The sequence below is a fragment of the Panthera pardus genome, unplaced genomic scaffold, assembly GCF_024362965.1.
Source record: "Panthera pardus isolate Hobbes unplaced genomic scaffold, ASM2436296v1 HiC_scaffold_26, whole genome shotgun sequence".
Lineage (NCBI taxonomy): Eukaryota > Metazoa > Chordata > Mammalia > Carnivora > Felidae > Panthera > Panthera pardus.
Window position 1 is genome coordinate 18,320,523 of NW_026526832.1, and position 22,329 is coordinate 18,342,851.

General features: G+C 42.3%; 1 protein-coding gene across 1 annotated transcript in view; it reads right to left on the minus strand.

The window, feature by feature from the left end:
* The window catches only part of PLB1 (phospholipase B1), a 143,067-nt gene that overhangs the window by 96,187 nt on the left and 24,551 nt on the right, over positions 1-22,329 (minus strand). Inside the window, 3 exon segments of the mRNA XM_053891038.1 lie at positions 2,018-2,076; positions 3,243-3,309; positions 4,430-4,491. Of these exon segments, the coding sequence (XP_053747013.1) occupies positions 2,018-2,076; positions 3,243-3,309; positions 4,430-4,491 (188 nt within the window).

Here is a 22,329-nt window from a genome sequence, read left to right on the forward strand (position 1 = left end):
CAGAGCCCAATGTGGGGCTTGGACTCATGAACTGTGAGGTCACAACCTGAGCCAAAGTTGGAAGCTTACCCACTGCCGCCCAGGCGCCCCTGATTTTTTCTTACACATTTCATATGTACCGCATGTTAGTTTGGAAAAATATTTTATGAGCATTTGTAAATCTGCTCTTTAAAGTTCTTTGAGGAGGGGCGCCTGGGTGGCTCAGTCGGTTGAGCGTCCGACTTCAGCTCAGGTCATGATCTCGCGGTCTGTGGGTTCGAGCCCCGCGTCGGGCTCTGGGCTGATGTCTCGGAGCCTGGAGCCTGCTTCTGATTCTGTGTGTGTGTGGGTCTCTCTCTCTCTGCCCCTCCCCCATTCATGCTCTGTCTCTCTCTGTCTCAAAAATAAATAAAAATGTTAAAAAAAAAAAAATAAAGTTCTTTGAGGAAAAGTTGGTCTGGCTGAATTAAACAAACGCATACTACAGGCACAGGTAAGTGAGCCTTAGTTACAGAAAGTTCCAGGAATTAAGAAAAAAAAAAGTACCAGTGTTATGAATTCTTTTCTTTCTAAATTCACTGCTTTCCGTGATTTTTCCCTGGCCCCGTACTTTCTATAAACCAGGCTGAGTTCACAATCGCAGTCTCTGGGTAGACAGGAAGGCTGCCTCCTAGGAGCTGTGTTTCCAGGTTTTACCCTGAAGGCTGAGGTGCCGTCTGTATGATGATAAGATTCTGGGAGCAGGGAGTCCATCCCTGACTGGAGCTGTGTTCAGTGCCAGGCCAGCTCACAGGAGGAGAAAGGGGGGGGCCAAAAATGACAGGCAGGAGCCCTGGGGTCTGCATAATTCATGAGCGCGAGAGCTCCCAGAGCTGCAACCACAGAGGGGAAGTCATCACCCCTAGCCAGGTCTGACTTTAGAAACCTGACTTAGGGGGCTCCCTTCACTGAACTTCTCTACCTACACGGGAGAGTGCTCGAGTCCTCCAGCAAGGGTCACACACGTTCCGGGCACACAGGGACACATGGGCTCAGCAAACTCAACATGCTATCCGTGACGTGAAGCCTCTTTTCTCGATCACCTCTCCTTCCACACTCTCCCACTAGCAGACCCCCACCTTCACCCCCATCTACACACACTCAAGGTCACACCAGGCACAGATAGCCTTGCCTGCCAGGTTCCCCTGGGCCCCTGGTCTGTTTTCTAATGTGAAGTCTGGTTCTTTCTGGAGGGCCAGCACCAGGCATGGGGAGTGGGCCAGGGCTTGTGGCGAGGGGACAGGGGAGGGCCGCTGGGAAGGAGCTGTGGTAGGTGGAGGAGGGAGGAAGGCACTGGAGGGGATGGTGGGGGAGGGGAATGTCCTGGTTCCAGGGCTGCGATGCAGCAGGACTCTGGGGTAGAGCGGAGAATGCTGGCCTGGGCACCCCTTCCCAAGACCTGGCCAGGGTTGGGGTGGGGGGTGTGTCCTGCGGGAAGCCAGCACTGACCTGGGAAATCACACTGGCGTTTGGCTCTGCTCTCCAACCCCCTTCTCTCCAGACCCTCTTTCACTGCTCATCTCTCTCTCCTTGTTCTTTCCGTCTCACTCATTGCTTTCTTTCCCCCTTCATCTGACCATATAAAATATACCACCTAAAATCTATTAGCAAAGATGGGTAGATTTTTAAAAATTCACCAAGCATGTAAGGATGATTTTTTTTAGCTCATAAATAGAAATTTTCAGAGATGATCTTTAAATTTCTCTGCGATCTTTGACTTTATTTATCCATTGATTTAATTCTTTAATGAGAAACTCCCAAAGTTTCCTCATCCTGATGTAAAGGGAGTCATTCATCTGATTTAAACACACACACACACACACACACACACACACACACACACACACACACACAAACCCCTCTAGGGTTTAGAATGCTTCTGAGTCAGAGAATGTTCTTCTCTCCCAAAATGAAACACCTTGCCTGGCTACCAGGCATGCATCTGAGGCTCACCAGTCCCAAACCCTGACTCCCACCTCCACATCCTTGAAATACTCACAGGTTCCACGTAGCCCAGGGCTGCCACAAATTTTATATCAGAAGGTCTCACAGAGTGGACTGCAAAGACAAGAACTCCTTTAAGAAGGTCTAGATCTGCATTCCCCACAAATGAGCCAATGATGCCAGATGGGAGGGGCAGGCCATGGCAGTGAAAAGCCATGGCAGTGGAAAGCTGAAGACCAGGTGGTCACTGGGACCCATAGGAACCCAGCTGAAAAGAGGCTCATTCTTCTCTGGAAGCCACAGGTATCCCATGGAAGGTCACTCATGGCTCTCCTTTTCCCTCTTGCCGGGCCCTCTTGCTGCCTCTTGCTTCCCTCTATCCCTTGGCTCTGCATTTCCCCATTAATAAGTAACCAGTAATGACCTGAAATGACCTGAAAATGACCTGGGTACAAAAGGGATAATGTCAGCTTGTAGAGTGCCAGAGCATGGCACTCAAAGAGTGCCAGAGAACATCACTCTGTGAACACACAGAAACCTCAGATGCAAGCCAGATGCAAATGGTCCACCAGGAAGCCTCCATGACCCACCTGGGCCACAAGCATTTTTAGAACTAAGTCTCCCTAGAAACCACGGACATACTCCTGGTCATGTTACAGGGCCATTACAAGTAAACTTCCTAAAGAGATCATTTCCTGAGAGGTGCATCGATTTCTTTTTCTAGCTACACTCCTTATATAACAGAATAGTAAGGATAGCATGCTTAACTGGAAACTGATAAGATAGTGCAAAGCAAACATAAGCAAAGCCATTAAACATGGTCTATAATGTAGCCATTTGATAGAATAAAGCCAGAGAAGACAGCCAGCTCAAGAGCAACACTCATACCATCCAGGTATTAGACAAATCTAGCCTGTTATAGGAGAAAAATGTCTACTGTAGTAGAAAAATGTGCCACTGTAGTTTACATTACAAGATCCAGGAAGGCACATGAGTGACCAAGTTCTAACCCACAGCTCCTATGGCACCATCTGGGCCCCCTGAAGGTGAGCTCCCAGAAGTCACCCTTTCCCAGGCAAGCCACTGTGGGACCATGTTGGTTCTATCTCTGGTGTCCTTCTATAGAAATGGCTGAAGGGAAAGGAGGAGGTGTTAAGGACTGAGGCTGGGGAAGAGGCTTGGATGGCCAAAGGATACAAGAGGAGTAGGACTGGAGCCTCTGCTGACTACCTCACAAAGAAGATGCCAGCCTTCCAAGCTCATGGCTCAGGGTCACATACCTGACTTCGGAGGCACACTGGATCCTGACTTCTTTGGGTTGCATGAGAACGCAAAGTTCTTCAGGGCCTGCAACAGAAACCAAATATCAGAAACATCAACTGCCCTCGTAGAGAAATATTGTAGGTCCTGAAATCTGGTGTACTTTGACCATGTACTTGTTCTCTCTAGACGCAAAATTCAGAAGCAGTGATTATCCATAGTCATGTTCATCATAGTCCCCATTCACCTAGTAAAAGGGGACATGTATCTATTGACAATGCCCTTAGCAAGTGGCAGGTAAGGATGCCTCAAAACATATGTGTATTTTACCACAGTAAAAAAATAATTAAGAGACCCAGTATATCTAGACTAAAAAGTTAAAAATAATCCATTCCATGCTATCATATTTTTTATATTATCTACTTTCCCTCTTTTAACTTGCTTATCTGCATAAAAGCAGGTACAGGAGGCATTATGTTCATGTGCTGCTGGAAATGAATGGTAAACCAGAAACTGGGAAACTCGGGAGTCCCCGCCATATCAGTGTGTCCTAAGCCCAGAGGGGCTGTTGAGAGCAGAGAAGGGACTGGGTGACCAGCACTCGGGTTCACATGACCACTCAGGCTTCGTCAGATGCCCACACAGGTCCAGAGCAGTCTCTGCTGGCAATCACATAGAAGGCGTTGGGAAGGAAGATCATCTTTTCTCCCCAGAATCAAGAGTAGAAGAGGAAATATGCCAACAGGGGAAAACACACCATAAATAGGGTGCTTGACCACATCTCGCTGTCACAAGACACAAGTTAATTTCTCTGGAATTACTGATTTCGGTAAGAGATAAAGAATTTATTCTCAGCCCTTATCTTGTGGATGTTCTGGGAAGACCTCACCCAGATGCCTCCAGATAATTCACGGCATCTGCTCAAGGTTCACAGAGATAACAAGCCCATTTATAACTCTTTCTGGACGCTTCTGGGAACCACCAGCTCGGAATGCAGAGATGATGAGCCTCAAATTCCAGGAGATATGGTTGTGCCCTCTCTGCTGTACCAGGCAGCTTCACTGCTCCTGGGGGAAGCAGCTCATCCAGCCCATTCCATCCAGACCTCAAGGGGGCACCTGCCAACTTGCATCGAGATTTGGATATACCCACCAGAAAAGGAACCCAGCCACCCACCCCTCTTCTCCTACCAGGACAAAGCCCTCACCTCTGGTGATAGTTGCTTTTCCAGTGTGTTCTCTCCAGGAGAGGTAGTGGCCTGGGTGAGCCCTAAAAGAAAGCAAATACAGTTCAGATTATTTAGCTGCAGCTTTAGATTTACAGCTTTCATGCCCTTCCTCCCAGCTCTATCTATGTGCCCAGCTCAGTAACGTCCCTTGTAGTAGAAAAGTCCAGGTTCATCCCTCTGGCTATCTCCTCCATTGTCAGGGACACCTGCTTTCATTTACACAGCCTATTAAGGCAGAGTCCCCAAGTTGAAAAGCAAGAGTGTTACCTGGCAGGGGTCAGTAATAACCCTGCATCACGCTGTTATCTAGCAATAAAGGTATAAAGATACCTTTACTGGCTCCTTAGCAAAGGGCAGAACTCTTAAGGTAATGTTGGACACCTAGCTGCTGTTGTTTGGGGATCCAGGACAAAGCAAGGGAGGCAAAGGACATTCTGGAATAGTCTGAAGGGTTAGGTGAGTTTCAGAGGTAACCGTGAGATTCCCGTGGGGATGTCGAGAAGGGTCTTGCTGAGTGTGAGGTGGAGGGGGAAGAAAAGGCAGGTAGAGAAACTGCAAACCTCAAAGACATTCTCTTCCTCCCAGCTGACTTTGGGGCAGTCTCACAAAATATTTACATTTTCTTTACCTTCTCAAAATATAATTTACATACGATAAAAGACTCATCCTAAGTGTGTAAGCCAAAGAGTTTTCCCATAAAACATTTAATTTTTGAAATACACAAGTAACACTATAGTACCTTTAACAGCCCTCCAAATAAAAACAAAAATTCGCCCACAGTGCCACTACCCCAATAACCAAACGTGATTTGTTCACTCTCTTGGGTCTATCATCAGGCTCCAGACGGGGCACTCTTTCCATTTAGTTATAATCAGTGTGGATTACATTATATCCTGCAAGCTCCCTTTAATATTGTATTGTGAGTATTCTTTATATTGCTATGTAATATTGATGTTTACTTTAACAGCTTCATGATACGTTTATGATACTGATACCTAATCATAAATCCTGGTCCCTTGTGTCTTCTGACTTTCCTTGCCCAGTTCTCTGCCCCTGGTACACTCTTTCTGTAAGGATGTACCATGTGAGAAGCCCCAAACAGCATTAGACAACGCCAAAATGGGGGTCCTGACTTGAGGGAGATGCCTTGATTTCTTTTCTACCTCTGCCGTCTTCTGCAGCTTTACATTTTGACCCTGAAAAGTATTTATCTGGAGTTTCATAAGCAGCAAGAGTATATTTCCATTTCATGCCCACTGTGAGATCAGGCACTGATTTCCATATTGGAGCTCACAGCAGGAATGATTGCTGTAACTTGCCCCAGATCTCAGTGATAATCCTTACATTCCCAGAAGAAAGCTTTCTGGGCAGAAAGAGCCACATGACAGGGAGGAACAGGGGTGTGGACAAGGACAGAATGCTAGAAAAGGCTGGAGCAGATTTGTAAGTGGAGGGCAGGGTAGAGGAGGGTAGAGGCAGGCAGCTGGGCTATGGAGCTGCAAACGCCAGACTCCTCCGTGAGCAACAGGGAGCCATGACCGATCTTCAAAGACAGGAGTGTTGATGTGTGTTTTAAGATGATCATCACTCTGGGGGTGGTAGGGTTGGTGAATTAGCAGGGCAAGGAGGCGAGACTTATTTTTTTTCGGCTAGGATACAAATGTATATGGTAGCTAACACTTATATGCAGCTTCTATACGTCAGGCATCCTAAGACTTACATGAAATAATTCATTCATCCTCATGACAACTCTCTGAGATAAATGCTATTAGCCCTACCTTATAGATAAGGAACAGCATCAGAAAGGTTAAGTGACATTTTAAAGGTGACACAGTTAGCAAATGGTGACTGCAGGATTTGAAAATGGGCAGTCTGGTTCTGTGGGCTGTGCTCATAGCCAACAACCTAAGTGTAAGTCACAGCCTAAGATCTAGATCAGGCATCGGCAAGCATTTTCTGCAAAGAGCCAGATAGTCAATATTTTGGGTTTTGCAGACCATACAGTCTCGGTCGCTACTCAGTTCTGCTATTGTAGTGTGAAAGACATCATAGACAACATGTAAACAGATCAACTTTCTGGAGACTGAAATTTGAATTTCGTATCATTCTCATGTGTCATGAAATACCCTTCTATTTTTCGCAACCATTTAAACCTTTAAAAACCTTTGTGGATATCAATGAACGGATTTTAAGGTGTATATGAAAAGGCAAAATACCCAGAATGGTCAACAGAATATCAAAGGAGAAAAAAGTCAGAGGCCTGATACTAGCCAACCTCAAGACTTACTATAAAGCTACAATGTGGTATTGACAGAAAAACAGACAAAGAGATCCGTGGGATGGAGTAGACAGCCCAGAAACAGACCCATGGAAGTAAAGTCAACTGATCTTTGACAAAGAAGCAAAGGCAATATAATGGAGAAAAGAGAGCCTTTTCAACAAATGGTGCTGGAACAAATGGACATCTACATGAAAAAAAAAATCTAAAAATGTAAAATCTATTCTTAGCCCACAGGCCATACAAAAACAGGCATAAGGCCGGATTTGGCCCCATGGCCATTATTTGCCAACCAATCAATGCTCAGTCTATTCTGCTACTATAAAGAGATCATCAAGGTAAAACAGGAAAATGGCATCTGGGGATCAACAGTAGCCTTTAGCCCCAGGAAGCCCAGATGGGAGCCTGGGATCTGCCTCTAGATTGTCAGGTTGGCTGTTGCCGAAGCTCTTCACTGGGCTTTGCGAGAATCCCACAGGTAAAGGAGCATTGGTGCTGGAAGCCAACTATCCCGTTGTCTTTGAGAGATGTCCTGTTCAGCACGTATCCTAGTCTTCCAGGCTCTAAGCCTGAGAAACAAACAAACAAACAAACAAATAAACAAATCTCTCCTCAAAGAAACTCTTTGGTCCCCTGCTATAAAAAGTAGGTTCCTTAGATTTTTATGACTGTTAATACACTCAGCTCTCTATAATTTCTAAAAAATTTTCAATCAAATAACATAAGCAGAATATCTAGCCAAGTGCCTGCACAAGTTGTATATTGAAATACGTTCCTTTTGAGGAAAGGTGCTGTTCCTTATCAAAACAATCCAGAGAGAAAGCGGTCATTATTAGCATAATTTTGTAGCAGAAGTAGTCAACATTGTTCTTTCAAGAAGTAGGATTGGGTTGAGAGTCTCCATCTGCTGACTCTAGATCTGAAAGGTTTTAAAGGGGCTCAAAGGAGACTGTTCTTGAAGACAGTAGATGGATCCCTACATCTCTTTCCTGCAAACACTATGGGATCTTCTGGGTCTTGATTTTTCCTTCTGCAGAAATCCTATTGTGCATTTCCACATTCTCTGTGTGTGTGCACATGCATGATCGTGCCCTTCCACTGAGAGTCAAAAAGGCACCAAGAACTGGAGGGGTCAATAGCCAGAGAGAAGGGAAGTGAAGAGCATGGGCCCAACATTTGGTGCTGGTTTTACCCTAGAAACATTTGCCAAATCTTTGACAAGAGACATCAGCAGGTAAGAGGCTAACATGCCACGCAGAGCTTCAGGCAGTTGTGTGAAACTGGAAAGAAACACTAGGGTGTAATGTGCATCAAGGAGGGCAGGCCTGGTAAACATCCTGGGTTTCAGTTGGCGCTTCAAAGAGCTAGACCCTTGGAGTAGGGATAAACTTGAAATAGGCCATCCTGCAAAAAAGACGGAGTCCACTTTGAATCATTTTTATTCCAGAATAGATTAAGGTGATATGCCCCTACCTGTCTGCTTTTACGAAGGAAGATAGCACCATCTACAACATGAAATTGTATTTCTAATGCCCGGCTTCCAATAAAAAAAAAAAAAAAGTACCAGGAAACACCACCAAATAAATAGAAACCAAGAGAGAAAACAAAGAACAAAACAAAACAGACAAAAGAGAGTATATAGTAGTGAACTAATAAATGGGTAACATCCACGGCTCTATTAGCCTAATGTTTTGTTTCAAGGTAGGGTGAGAGGTGAACTAATCAGATTTTTAATGGGGGCAATCCAGGAAATGAGGAAGGTTGAAAGACGCTCTTTCCTTTCTCCTGGCTGACTGGAAATCTACATCCGTGCTAGGAAGACCTGGAATAAGTGAAGAGAAGCTTGAGAGTTGGTTCAAACTTTGTGTCCTTCCACAACCTACACGTATGGAGCCTTAGCAACCCAAGTCATTTGAGCACGACCTCTGTCCGAGTCGCCGACTGATCACTAAACCATGCAGACCCAGGGATGACTCCTAGAATGCCAGGTTAAAAAGATAAAAATAAGAAATAAAAAACTGATCAAACACATCAGTGGCTACACATCATGAAGGAGAAGACGGATTCCACAGTTTAAGTCTAGGCAAGTTGCTGAAAAACCAACAACCCTCAGAAAAAATTAAACAAATCCAGAATTGCTAGATGTTTATCAAACATGTCCAGTTTGCAACCACAAATTACTAGACATGCCATGAAACTGAAAAGGGAGACTTGCGCTATGGGGGAAAAAACAGCAGTCAATGGAAACCAGTTCTGAGTGGGCCCGGATAGAAGTTAGTAAAAAAAAAAAAAAAAAAAAAAAAGGAAATCCAGAGTTGAAAAACACAACACTGAAAGATTTATTAGATTGGCTCAACAACAGACTTGAGATGGTAGGAAAAAGAACTTTTAAACTTCAAGCCAGATTGATAGATCAATAGAAGGTACATTTCTGAAAAATAGAGAAGAAAAAAAGATTGACGAAAAATAAACAGAGCCTCAGAGATCTGTGGCTACTGCCAAGCACACAAACATACACGTACTGAGTCCCAAAAGAAGCAGAGAAAGAGGCAGAAAAGGATTTGAAGAGATTATGGCTGAAAACTTTCCACATGTGAAGAAAGATATTGAGCCACAGATCAAAGAAACTGGGGGTGAAGGGGGGGAAACTTTAGGTGGGAAAAACACAGAGAGAAATTTACCCAGATACTTGAACTGTACTAACCGCTGTGTCTACGTGTAGTTCTAAAGCGAAGGAAAAAATTTCAAGAGCAGAAGAAAAACACACAGGAGACCAACATTATGATTAACGGTCAATTTCTCAGAAGCGATAGACACCCGAAGACAGTGGGATGACACATTCCAAATGGTACGAGGAAAATGATGCCAGATAGAAGCATGGTAATGTAAGAAGGAATGAAGTGCAGTAAGGGTGAATAAATCCCAAATAATACTGACTGCATAAAGCAGGAGCCAGTACACTGAGGCTCATAGGTCAAATCTGCCCGCAGCTTATTTTTGTATGGCTCTCTAGAGAAGAATGGTTTTCACACCTTTAAAGGTTAAAAAAAAAAAAAAAAAAAAAAAAAAGAATATGTGATAGAGACCATACGTGAGCCACAAAAGCTAAAAAATTTTGTCATTTGGCCATTTATAGAAAAAATTTGCCACCCCTGATAGAAACAATAAAAATAATGGAGGGTGGGGTTTAAAATACATGTAACATATTGCTGTGTGGGCAGATTCAGAGTAAATGGAGTCACGCCGATAAGGTTTTTCCTTTATCTGGGAAGTGATTAAAGTAATCATTTAATTAGATTTTAACAAGTCAAGGATGCATGTTGTAATTATAAATGCCAAAATAACAAAAACATGTATAATTAGCAGGCTCATGTTCAGCAGGGTAGGGTGGTGGAATTGAAGCAATAAAAATATTTTATCCAAAGGAGGCAAGAAAGAAAGAGAAAAGATCAGAAAACAGATAGGACATCTGACCCTTCACGTTTCAATGTGTCCTGTTTAAACACACTTGGGAAGACCAGGGAAGAAAAGCCGAGGGGGATGTAGGAGACCCTCCTTCAGTATCTAAAGGGGGCCTGGCCTTGCTCCATAACCTTTGTTCCCCAGAACCAGGAGTGGAAAACGTACAGTGATAGTTGTGATCATAATTTCAGTGTCACAGAGATGGTTAGCACAAACCATTTTTCAGACCTTTCCAACCTCAATGTTCTGTGATTTCCTCATACAACTACAGAGTTCACGTTTTGGGTTTTTTTTGTTGTTGTTGTTGTTTTTTAAGGTTTGTTTATTTTTGAGAGAGTGCGAGCAAGGGAGGGGTAGAGGATCCGAAGTGGGCTCCACACTGACAGCAGTGACAGCAGTGAGCCTGATGTGGAACTTAACTCACAACTGCAAGATCATGACCCGAGCCAAAGTCTGACTCTCAACCGACTGAGCCACCCAGGAGCCCCCAGAGTTCATGTTTTTAACTTGATGATCTGAATCGCCCATGGTAACTGCTTAGAGTAACTATATCCAGAATCTAAACATTAAGTGCTCAGAACAGGAGAACTTAGACCCCTTGGTGCTGTCCCCACTGACTCCCAGAGTGACTTGGCCCTCACTCCAGTTCTCCGCTTCCCACCAGATAAATGGAAAAAAAAATTCTTGCCTGTTCCCATAGCACCCCTGAGGTATTGTGGAAGAAATTATCAAAGCACTTGTGGCATGATTGAACCCCATGAATCTTTCTCTTTTGGAAGATTGTTTTAGCCTCCAGCTCACGGATCTATAAAGGGCTTTGAGAAACTCCCAACTCAGTAAGGTCAGTAAAGGAAAAAAACATGTACTTTTCCACGCTGATGGGAATGAAAGAGGAAGGCATCTGTGCACATTCAGAGAAACAGGTCTGGCTGAGATCAGTCATCCAAGTGGGAAGAGCCATGACCACTGGGGTCCTGGAACTAACAAAAGGCCATTAGAGCATCAGGCCTGACGAGGTAAATTCACACACGAGTATCCTTAGGGAAGCACCTTCTGAAGCAAAGGTCCTCAACCCATCACCTGCTGCCTAGCCCCCCAAGACAGAGGCTCAGATTTGGTTGGCCTGATGTGGGGCCTGGGTATCCTGGACACCAGAAGTTTTTAAAAGCCCTTTGACTGCTGCACCTGTGAGATTAAGAGCCCCAACTCTTCAGGGAAACCCAGAGTGCATTAGCCCAACATCAGGCCAGGGGTAAGGAGGCTGATTTCAAAAGCAAAATTAAAACAGCCCATGCTCTCTTAATTTACAAATTTCCTTTATATTTTTCCACTTATGCTGTGCCTGGGGCACAATTTTCCACCCCTATCCCTGCCTTGAGGAAAGACAGCCATTTTGTGACCTTAATCAAGAATTAATGTCTCTGAACCTTGACTTCTTCATCTATCAAATGGGGATACGACTGGTTTCCTGGCCTTCTTCTTGAGGTTGTCTCAAGGATCAAAGAACAGGAAACTGCTGTGTGAACAGAAGACGGCTGTACACAAGCTAGGAGTGGCTTGTCTCCCCGGATGAAAGGAAGGCCCTTGCCTTGGGCAGTGGGGGGAGGACTTTTAAGGCCAACACATGTGCAGTTAAGGCCACTCTTCAGGGTACATTAAATTCTCAGACTCTTTGAAAAGTATATTGTCCTCCCAGCAACCCTAAAGGGTAAGTAAGTGGCAGGAATTATGACTCTGTTAACATTTTTATAGGCTCAGAGAGACTAGGTGATTTTTACCAGCTCACACAGACCATGCCAGCAAGGGCAGGGACAGGCTCCGGGCCAGCGCTGCCATCCACCAAGCAGTGAGCTGTCCTGGCGACCTGGGAAGGGGAGGGTTCAAGTCAGCCTGCATCTGTCCCCTGTACTGTCTGGGCTGTAAGCAGGTCTTCTGGGATTATCTGTCTCTGCATGCAGCACTTTATCCCATGTACACCCAAGGGCCTGCAGAATGCTGTTGACCTGGGAGGAGGCACCACACATGACTGCCTGTGGGAGCAGAGTCAAAAACCACAAGTCATGCTTGGCTGCTGCTCCAACACCAGGACCACCTGTGCGCCAAGCATCACAGGATGTCAGCATCTCTTCCTCAGTGTGGTGCTTTGATGGTCACATGCCATAGTCAGTAGAAGGGGACAGTGAGGACTAGAGAATCTTTCTGGGGTAGCTAGACTAACCTCTAAACATTTGTCTTAGAATTCTAGAATGGTGGGGCAGCTGGGTGGTTCAGTCGGTTAAACATCCGACTTCGGCTCAGGTCATGATCTCATGGTTCATGGGATCGAGCCCCACATTGGGCTCTGTGCTGACAGCTCAGAGCCTGGAGCCTGCTTCGGATTCTGTGTCTCCCTCTCGCTCTCTGCCCCTTCCTCACTTGCACTAGGTCTCTCTCAAAAATAAACAATAAAAAAAATAATAAAGAATTCTAGAATGGCCAACGTGGGCAGATCCTTGATATCATCTCATTTAATGTCTCAGGAACCTAAGACCCAGAGAGGTTAACAAACTTGCCGAAGATCACTCAGCAAGTTACTAAAAAGACCATGATGTGGAATTTGATTCTCCTTAATGTCATCTGATATGCTTTCCTTGGGACCAAAGTCTTTTTAAAAGAATGTTCTTAAAGGGCTTGTTGTGTGTGTTGCTCTATAGCCTGAGTCCCTGGCATGTGGAAATTTATTCTTTTGTCACGTCTATAAGACCAGTTTTTTTTTTGGCTGTCCTAACTCATCAATCTCAATTTTTCATCAGGCATGCCAAAGAATGATAACAGTATTAACACGGTCACAACTTTTTGGGTAGACACATCCTCTAGTCTGATGATTGTACAAAAAACATTAGAGATGACTTGGGAAGTCCCAAACCAACATTCTCTAGATACTCCGTGTCCTGTGCTGATGACCACAGGGGACACCACCACCCATTACAGATTCCATCCCAGACACAGACCAGTGCACCCTCCTGTCTCCACCTCCTGATGCCCACCCAGTATCCAACATCATACACCCTGTGTCAGGGGACAGGGAAGAAGTCTTTAGGGAGCAGTGTGAATGGGAGGGAGCACATCCGCAGTTGACTTAAGGCTTTGCCCTTCGCTCCTTATATGACCTGAGACGAGGAAGGCTTTGCTTGTCAATTAGGTTTTCCTCACCTTCCTCATGGGAACAATTGAGGTAGGCCCAGAGCCAGGACGAACAACCCGAAGAAGAGGGTGCCATGGTGAAGGTGAACCAGTGGTATCTCAGCAGCGGCTGGCCAGGGCCCTGACTCCTCCCATGCCAATACCCTCCACAATCATTCCCAGCTCCAGTCAGAGATTTAATGGGGACCCTCAAAGGTGGATGGGGGTGGTAGCGATTATTAGTGAGCTCCAACAGGAGGGGAATCTCAGGGAGCTGTGCGGGGGCCTCATGGTCCACCCTCCCCCGCAATCAGGAAAGTCTCTTTCCAGAGACAACTGGGAGGTTCTAGTGTGAAGAAGAGAACATGGGCTAAGGACCACTGTTCCCACTGAGATGCAAGAACACAAGAGGAGACAGTTGCCTAAAAGAAAAGTGCTTGGCCTTCCCAGAACCAAGCAAATTCCCTGCGGGGCCTCTTTCTAGGAGCCAGGCACACAAATTCACCAGTGTGCTGCCTCTTTCCACACATGACCTTTTATGTTTGAAGCTGGCAGACTCATCTTGTCCAAAATAACTTGCATTAGGCCACTCTCCTCCTGAAGAGTCTGTCATAGCTCCCCACTTCCCACGATAGCAAATCCAAATTCTAGGCTTGCTGTGTAACCTTGGGCAGGTCACTTAACCTGACCTGCCCAAGGGTTCGGTTTTTGTTCATGTAAAATAAATAAATAAATAAATCAACACACAAACAAACAAACAATAAAAAAAAAGGGGGAATAGTTCTTTTAGAAGTCTCTTTAAGCCAAAAGATATTATGATAATCTCTATTGTTCTGGTCTTGGGATTTCAAATTCCTCCCCCCACACTAACCCTGCCCTCGGATCAGCAGACCTGCTCCCTGCACTAGGAACCTCGACTTCATCTCTGAGTGTGCTGCTCCCTAACTTGCATGCCCTCCCTGCTCCTGTGTTTATCTTGATCCCACACAGCTTTCAGAGCTCCGCTGAGTTTCCCTCCTACGTGAAACTTCTCCAGCCCACGTTCACCTCTCAGTTCTCTGAAGCCTGTTGCTTTCATTACAGCTACTTCACCTATTTTGGTACTTAATTCTTCTCCAGTGATTTTATGCAAATAAGCTCTCTCCTGAGGGTTCCTTCTTTTGGTTTATTATCTCCCAGCCAGGCTCAGCTCAACTCCGGTTCTTAGAAGAGCGCTCAGACAGTTAACTGACAGTAGCAAAAATGCAACTTGATGAAAAGGATGATCGACGATAAAGTCCTCAAAAACTACAAGGTACAGATGACAGCCCAGGAAAAGTATGGCTCCTGAGTCCCCCCAGAGAGAATCCCTTACCTGGGTGTGCAGCTGACAGAAGGAACTTGGAGGCAAGGGGGTGGAGATGGGGATTGAGGCATCTGATGTAGAAGAGAGTCTAACACCAGAGTTCCAAGGATGGCTCGGCCACCAACTGGCTATGGGACTTGAGCAAGTCCTCACTCCTCTCTCGTCAATAACTAGAAGAACCTGGACTACCAAAAGCTCTCCAGGGTTGCTATCTACTCTTATTTGGAAAGACGATTTCTAGAAGGCTCGGGTGGCAACCTCCAGGAACGACTCTAGGTCCCTGTAAAACAAACATTGACTGGCTGTACTTATTCTAATGAGAAAAGAGGTATTCCTTTCCTTACCTGCTCCTACCTTTGGCTTACCAGTGACAGGCCTGACCCAGGTGCATTACCAAGGCGATGAGTTTTCATTCCCCAGCCTGACAGTCTCCCAGGGAACTGCTGACCCATTCCAGGAAAATGAAGCTCTAGCAAAAATTATACTTTATTAGATACAGTGGTTTCTTGCCAACTTGCTTTTGCCAATTGCAGTTTTAAGATAATGATGTTTCAGTTTTATACACCCAAACTTTTGGAACAGGAACCTATTTCTACGTGTGTTGTTTGTTGAGCCCATTTCAAAGCTTAAATAAAAGCCAAATTATGATTCTTCCCTCCCTGTAATACAGGGTGGTGGCAAAAAGCCATGACTCAGGACTCAGTCTCAGGACTGAACTCTGGCTCCTGTACTTACAGCTAGATGATCTTGGGGAAGTTATTTAATTTCTGAGTCTCAGTTTTCTCATCTGTAAAATGAGGATAATAGTATATCCCTCTTTTTTTTTAAGTTTTTATTTACTTATTTTGAGAGGAAGAGAGCAAGTGGGGGAGGGGCAGAGAGGATCCCAAGCAGGTTCCACACTGTCAGCACAGAGCTCAACATGGGGCTCAAACTCACAAACTGCAAGATCATGACCTAAGCTGAAACTGAGAGTCAGATGCTTAACCAACCAAGCCACTCAGGCATCCAACAGTATATCCCTCTTAAGTGGAAGCTGTTATATATACACAGTAGTTAGTGTGGCGCTTGGCTGGCTGTTCTAGAGAACCTCACGCTGTGAGTGTAGTTTGAAGTGACACTCAAATGGCAATGTCCCCAGTGCTCGACAGAGTTACATTTATACGGTCATATTCATCTTAGGCCCCAAAGAGTCTACAAATAACTCTTGGAGGAGTCTGAGCTGCACACAATAAAAAATAACTAGGCAAAGAGAGAAACAAAGTATCCAGAGGTAAGAATCAGCAAAAAAAAAAAAAAAAAAAAAAAATACAGTAGAAACAGATCCAAGATGGTGGAAAAGAAAATTTGAGGCTATTCACGGAAACACAAAATTATTTTTAAAAGTAACATTGTCAGTTTGGTACAGAAATACATGTAAATTATATTTGAAAAATGTTTTCAAAGCCTCTAATGATCAGGTCTAACAACACATTAGACACAACTGAAAGAATGAATAAATTAGGACATGTGTCATAATATATTACTCAGAATGCAGCAATTTTCTAGAAATGCAAAAAGATGGTACAGTTGGAATAGAGGCTAAGGGACATGGTATATAAAGTAAGACAACCAAACATACATTTAATTGGCACCATGGAAGGAAAAGACAGAAATAATGGAGTAGAAGCAGTATTTCAAGAGATACTGTCTGAGAATTTTCAAAATTTATGGAAGATATCAAGCCATAGATTCAAGAAAGACTATAAATGTCATGCGAGATTAATTCACAGAAATTAATGAAACAGGAAAAAACATACAATTTAGACCCTAGTGTATTTTTCCAAAAAGGACCATAACTTTCCTCCCATCCTGCAGGCCCCTTTGCAATGTGACTTTTGCCACCCCTCCCCACAAGAGGTAAAGTCTATTTCCTTCCCCTTGTATCTAGGCTGGCCCTGAAATTTGCATTGACCAACAGAAGCAGCAGAAATGACTCTTGGGCCCAGGCATTAAGAGGCCTTGTGGGTTCTATTTTTGCCCATTTAGGTACTTCTGTACCCAGCCCAGGCTGTCCTCCTAGAAAGACCATGTGGAGGAGGACCAACACACCCCAGTACCAAGTCAACAGACATGTCATTTTAGGTCGGCCATGTCAGTCCCACACAATACCGTGTGGAACAGGGACAAGATGTCCCAGCTGATGTCTTCCCAAATTGCAGATCCACTGAATTGTGAGTAAATGAAATGGTTGCTGTTTGTCAATATGATTTACTGTAACATACTCTGCAGCAACAGACAACTATGACATAGAAGATCAATAAAGCCAAAAGTTGGTTCTTTCAAAAAACTAATAAGGTAGATAAACCTCTGGTAAGATGAATCATAGAAAAAGGATGAAGTCACAAATAACCAGTATTGGAAATCAAAAGGGGGCATAACTACAGAAGCTATAGATATCAAAGAGATAACAATAGAAATTCTCTAAAAATTATGCAAAAAACTTCAACATGTACTTGAAATGAACACATTCCTAGAAAGACAAAACTTTCCAAAACATACTTATAAGAAATAAAAATATGAATAATTCTATAACCATTTAAAAAACTGAGTCAGGGGATGGGAGAAGATATTTGCTAATGACCTATCAGATAAAGGGTTAGAATCCAAAATCTATAAAGAACTTACCAAACTCAACACCTGAAAAACAAATAATCCAGTGAAGAAATGGGCAGAAGACATGAACAGACGCTTTTCCAAAGAAGACATCCAGATGGCCAACAGGCACATGAAAAGATGCTCAGCATCACTCATCATCAGGGAAATACAAATCAAAACCACACTGAGATATCACCTCACACAGGTCAGAGTGGCTAAAATTAACAACTCAGGAAACAACAGATGCTGGCAAGGATGTGGAGAAAGGGGACCCTCTTGCACTGTTGGTGGGAATGCAAACGAGTACAACTCTCTGGGAAACAGTGTGGAGGTTCCTCAAAAAATTAAAAATAGAATTACCCTATGACACAGCAATAGCACTACTAGGAATTTATCCAAAGGATAGAGGAGTGCCGATTCATAGGGACACATGTACCCCTATGTTTATAGCAGTGCTATCAACAATAGCCAAATTATGGAAAGAACCCAAATGTGGCTGGTCTGATGAATGGATAAAGATGTGGTTTCTATATACAATGGAATACTACTTACCAGTGATAAAGAATGAAATCTTGCCATTTGCAACAACGTGGATGAAACTGGAGGTTATAATGCTAAGTGAAATAAGTCAGTCAGAGAAAGACAGATATCATGTTTTCATTCATATGTGGAACTTGAGAAACTGAACAGAAGACCATAGGGGAAGGGAAAGGGAAAAATAGTTTCAAACAGAGAGGGAGGCAAACTATAAGAGACTCTTAAATACAGAGAACAAACTGAGAGTTGATGGTGGGGTGGAAGGAGAGGAAAATAGGTGATGGGCATTGAGGAGGGCACTTGTTGGGATGAGCACTGGGTGTTGTATGTAAGTGATGAGTCATGGGAATCTACTCCCGAAGTCAAGAGCACTCTATATACACCGTATGTTAGCTAACTTGACAATAAATTATATTTTAAAAAATAATTAAAAAAATAAAAAACTGAGTCAGTAGTCAAAAATCTAGCAAAATATATTCTAGGCTATTGGTGAGTTCTACCAAGTAAAGGAAAATATTCCATTCATATATTTTATATAATTTTTTTTTTAAGTAAACTCTACCCCCCAACATGGGGCTTGAACTTGTGGCCTCAAGATCAAGAGTCTCATGCTCTACTGACTGAGAGAGCCAGATACAACAAATTCCATTCATATTAAAAACTATTCAAGAAAGAAAAATAGAAACACTCCCAAATACATTTTACGAGAATGTAGAACACTGATATCAAGATCCAACGAGGGCACCAAGAGAAAAGAAAATGACAGTTCAATTTCATTCATGAACATGTAAGAAAAAGAATCCTACACAAGTGTTAGCAAACTAAATCCAGCAGTACAGTCGACCCTTGAACAACTGGAGGTTGGAGCACTGACCCTCCACACAGACAAAATCTATGCATAACTTTTGATTCCCCCCCAAATTTACTACTAATAGCCCACTGTTGACCAGAATCCTTACCAATAACATAGTCAACTAACACATATTTTGTTTTTTATATGGATTATATACTGTATTCTTATAATAAAGCAAGCTAGAGAAAAGAAAATGTTAATAAGGAAGAGAAAATACATGTATAGAGCTTTGTGTTTATCCATAAGTTTACATCATCTGTTTACAAGATGAATTATCTGTTGTACTTAACATCAATATTGCCTTAAAGGATACAAAATACTCTAGATGGTATATGTTTTATGAATACCAGACATCAAAAATGAAAAGATAATCTATGGTCTCTGTGTAAATTTTGATAATTTTTAACTTTTCATAATAGATTTGTGTACATTTTAATGGTAGTAAATAATAAAATAGACTAGTATTTACATAGAATTAACACATTCGTGACATCCCTAACTTTTTCTTAATGTTTTTGAAATTTCCAGGCTATGCTGTTTCTGAGTTGTTTCGAATTGTCACAAATCTCCAAAAAATTTTCCAAAAGTTTGTTGAAAGAAATTGGATATAGGTGGACCCACATGGTTCAAATCCATGTTTTCTAGGGCCAGTGGTATATAAAGACAAAATATACCATGACCAATTTGCTTTTATTCCAGGAATGCACAGATAGCCCAATATTAGCAAATCTATTAATATAATTCAAAATAATAACTAATCTAAGGGGGGGGGGGAAATAAGATTATTTCCATAGATGCTAAAAAGACACTCAACAAACTTTAACATTTATTCCTGATAAAAACACTCAAGGAAATAGAAATTTATGGATATTTCATTAATGCAAACACACACACACACACACACACACACACACACACACACACATGTGAGTGTGTGTGTGTATTTATGCATGTATGGATAATTCCCAAAGGCCATCATCCAACTGAATAGGGAGAAATTTACCTCCTACTAAGGTCAGGAACAAGGTGAGAATTGCCACTATCACCACTGTTATTTAATATGGTATTGGAATATTAGCCAATTCAATTAGGAAAAAATAAATACAGGAAGAAGAATTAGAAACGAAGGAAAACTCTTATCTGTTAATGATATGGGTGTATAATTGCTCTAGAGAATTAACGATAAAACTAATTCAAAAGGTATAATATGTAGCAAGATAGAAAGTATAAAATTAACATGCAAAATGTAAAAGCCTTTGTATATATCAATATATGAGCTGGCCCAGTTGGAAGTATAGTGGAAGAGAATAAGAAACATTTATAATAATTATAAAAGATTAAATACTTCTGGATAAGCCTAGTTTCATTTTAATTTTAAGTGAATTTCAATAAAAATGCCAATGGATTTTTTTTCCAAAGCTAGATGAATTGATTCTAAAGTTCATTTGGCAAAATAAACATGCAAAAATAGCTATTAAAAACCCTGAAGAAAAGAGCAGTGAACGTAGACCATTACAAAATGGTCACAAATACGCATCTGTGGATGCGTGTCACTTTACAGTGTAACTTTGCTGCTCCTTCCGTCTAGAGAAGTTTATTTCTCTTCCACTTAAACCTGAGGTTGCCCATATGAATTGCTTGGGCTGATGGGATGTTATCAAACATTTGCAAGCAGAGACTTGAAAAGTGCTAGCACATTGGGACTTAACCTTTTTCATTACTTTTTTGGAACCTGAGATCACATGGTCTTTAAAAATAAGAAAAGATACTCAACTTCCTTTGTAATCAGAGAAATTAAACTAAAAATGCCATTTCTCACCTGTGACCTTTGCAAAAGTTCTAAAGCTTGACTATACACTATATTGTCAAGCTACGGAGAAGATGACATTTTATTTATATACTACCAGGGGGAATATAAAATGGTACAATCCTTACAGAGGAAAATTTGACAACATCCAACAAAACTATGTGTGTTTACCCTTTGACTCCTAAGTTCTAGGAACTTATCCTAAGCTATACCTCCAACAACATGAAAAAGACATATGCACATGATTGTTCATGACAACACTACTTATAATAGCAAAATATTGGAAACAACCTAATGGCCACATCAGGAGACTTGTTGAATATATATGGTAATAGTGGAATAGTTTACAGTTGGAAAAAAATGAAAAAGATCTGAATAGATACAGTATAATCTCAGGATACATTAGGTGAAGAAAATTAAAATAAACAAAAAAACATCCAGGTTATCATTTGTGCAAGAAGGAAGACAAAATAAAGTATATTGCAAAAAGAAATATAGTGAAGATATGAAAATAATGAAATTGGTTATCTACATGAATAAGCAGAAAAGAAAGGCTAAAGGAGATGGAACTTCTCTGAGTGTCTTTTTTCACATAGTTCTGACTTCTGAACCGTGTTAATGTTCTATATATTCAAAAGATAAACTAAAATCAACAAGAATGGGAGAAACCCTATAACTGAATACAGAGACAAACTTAACTATGTGTCCGATAGATAACCATACAGTGAGAACAAAAGAAATAGAATTAATCCCAGTGATTTTGAACTAAGTATATTGATTATATACTCGAGTGTGATATACTCGAAGGAAAAAGAATGGCAAGAAACCATTGTTATTGGTGCTATTGTCATTGGTGCTATTATTAGAGTAGCTCCGATATTATGTTGTATCACAGGACTCAGCAAACAAAAAGATTTATTGTTGCTTTTGTAACCTTGGTTTGCACTGTGAAAGAAGGACAAAACCAATCTGAAATGGGGGAAGGAGATAAAAGGCTAATTCTACCTAGAGATCATTTGTATACATTTATTTTTTAAAAAGGAAACTGTACTTCTTAGCTCTGTCCACTGGGTGAGCTTGGACATAACTCCAGCAGCAATGAACACCCCTAGCACCTAATCTTGGTTTCTAAATAAAATCCCCCAACAATTGGAACCTTGAAGAAATGGCTAATTGCATGGCTGAGATTGGAAAAATACAGGATTAGTTGGAATGGCTTGTTCCATAAAACTAAAAAGTGCTTAAAAATGGACGGGGACACAGGAGGCAGTATGAAGGCGTCTCACTGGCCAAATCCATAATTCCTTGAGCATCGAAATGAATAGCAACCTGAATGGATTATACCACGCTAATAAAAGAATCCATAGAGGCACCTGGGTGGCTCAGTTGGTTAAGTGTCTGACTTTGGCTCGGGTCATGATCTCCCTGTCTGTGGGCTCGAACCCCGTGTCAGGCTCAGTGCTGACAGCTCAGAGCCTGGAGCCTGCTTCAGATTCTGTGTCTCCCCCTCTCTCTGCCCCTCCCCTCATGCTCTGTCTCTCTGTCTCTCTTTCTCGAAAACAAACATTTAAAAATTTTTTAAATAATAAAAGAACCCATAAATCTATTTTATATTAAAAAGATAAAACATAATAAGAATGGGGTAGAGAAGAGAATCTCTTATTTTTTTTTAATGGGGGAATGCCAACTAACAATGTTAGAAGGAATGAGAGACATTTTAAAATCACCACGTTACGGTCACCCTGGCAAGAATCATCAGTGGATGGGAAAACCATTGGGTAGAAGAATGGTCACATAG